The 859-nt window shown below is 40.5% G+C and overlaps 1 protein-coding gene across 1 annotated transcript in view; it reads left to right on the top strand.

The window, feature by feature from the left end:
* Positions 1 to 567, top strand: part of LOC119591685 (probable H/ACA ribonucleoprotein complex subunit 1-like protein) — an 864-nt gene extending 297 nt beyond the window's left edge. The window contains exon 2 of the mRNA XM_037940435.1: positions 186 to 567. Within this exon, the coding sequence (XP_037796363.1) occupies positions 186 to 482 (297 nt within the window). The 3' untranslated portion in view covers positions 483 to 567. The remainder of the gene's footprint in view (positions 1 to 185) is intronic.
* The last annotated feature ends 292 nt before the right edge of the window (positions 568 to 859 follow it).

The following is an 859-nucleotide window of genomic DNA, read 5'->3' as shown; positions in this document are numbered from 1 at the left end:
CCTGTATTAAGAACTACTTCGATAGTACACTAGACTTTATTATTCTTACTGTATGTATTCTGCTCTTATGATGGATATGTGTGTGAAAGAATTTTTTATACCATATTTTCATCTATTTTTCTTTTTCTTATGCAATCGATATTCAACGTTCAAAAACGTATTCATAATTTATTTGGCTTTTGCAGTTGTCGACGGTTCTGGCTCTGTTCGTGGCCATAGCAGGCTTGGTCACCCTCACCAGTGCCATGCCTGAGGCTTTGGCTAACCCTAACCCCGTGGCTGACCCCGATCCCTTCAAATATAAAGGCGGCGGTGGATTCTACGGAGGAGGATTCCGAGGGGGATATGGAGGTTTCAGGGGGGGATATGGAGGTTTCAGGGGGGGTTACGGAGGTTTCAGTAAAGGTACGGAGGCTACGGAGGCTACGGTTTCGGCAAGAAGTATTTCGGCTAAAGGCTCTGTTATCTCGGTTGCCTCATAATCAGGCTTTCCCTTCAGACGAACCTAAAAAAAATAAGTTCATGTCGACTGTATCTTTCATCCGGAAAATAAATCATACAAACTGATGAGTGAAATTATCTTTAAGTTAGACCAACACAGAAAATTAGGTGTCTATGCAATTTTTACAGAGTGAGTATACAAACTTTTGCTGGACGTTCAAGCAAATACTTTATATTATACGCGCGAACACGTACAGATGAGTATGCCAGCAGACATGCATCTTGAACATCTTCAAGAAAATGCCGTTTCCAAAAATAATTGCAAATCAAAATCCGTACACATTTGGTCTTAAATCCAGAGTAGATTGTTTCTTCTTTCTTTACCTTCTAATAATCACACAGCTTATGTTTCCGAGAC

The sequence above is a fragment of the Penaeus monodon genome, chromosome 29, assembly GCF_015228065.2.
Source record: "Penaeus monodon isolate SGIC_2016 chromosome 29, NSTDA_Pmon_1, whole genome shotgun sequence".
In the NCBI taxonomy this organism is placed as follows: domain Eukaryota; kingdom Metazoa; phylum Arthropoda; class Malacostraca; order Decapoda; family Penaeidae; genus Penaeus; species Penaeus monodon.
This window is presented reverse-complemented; position numbering and strand designations above follow the sequence as displayed.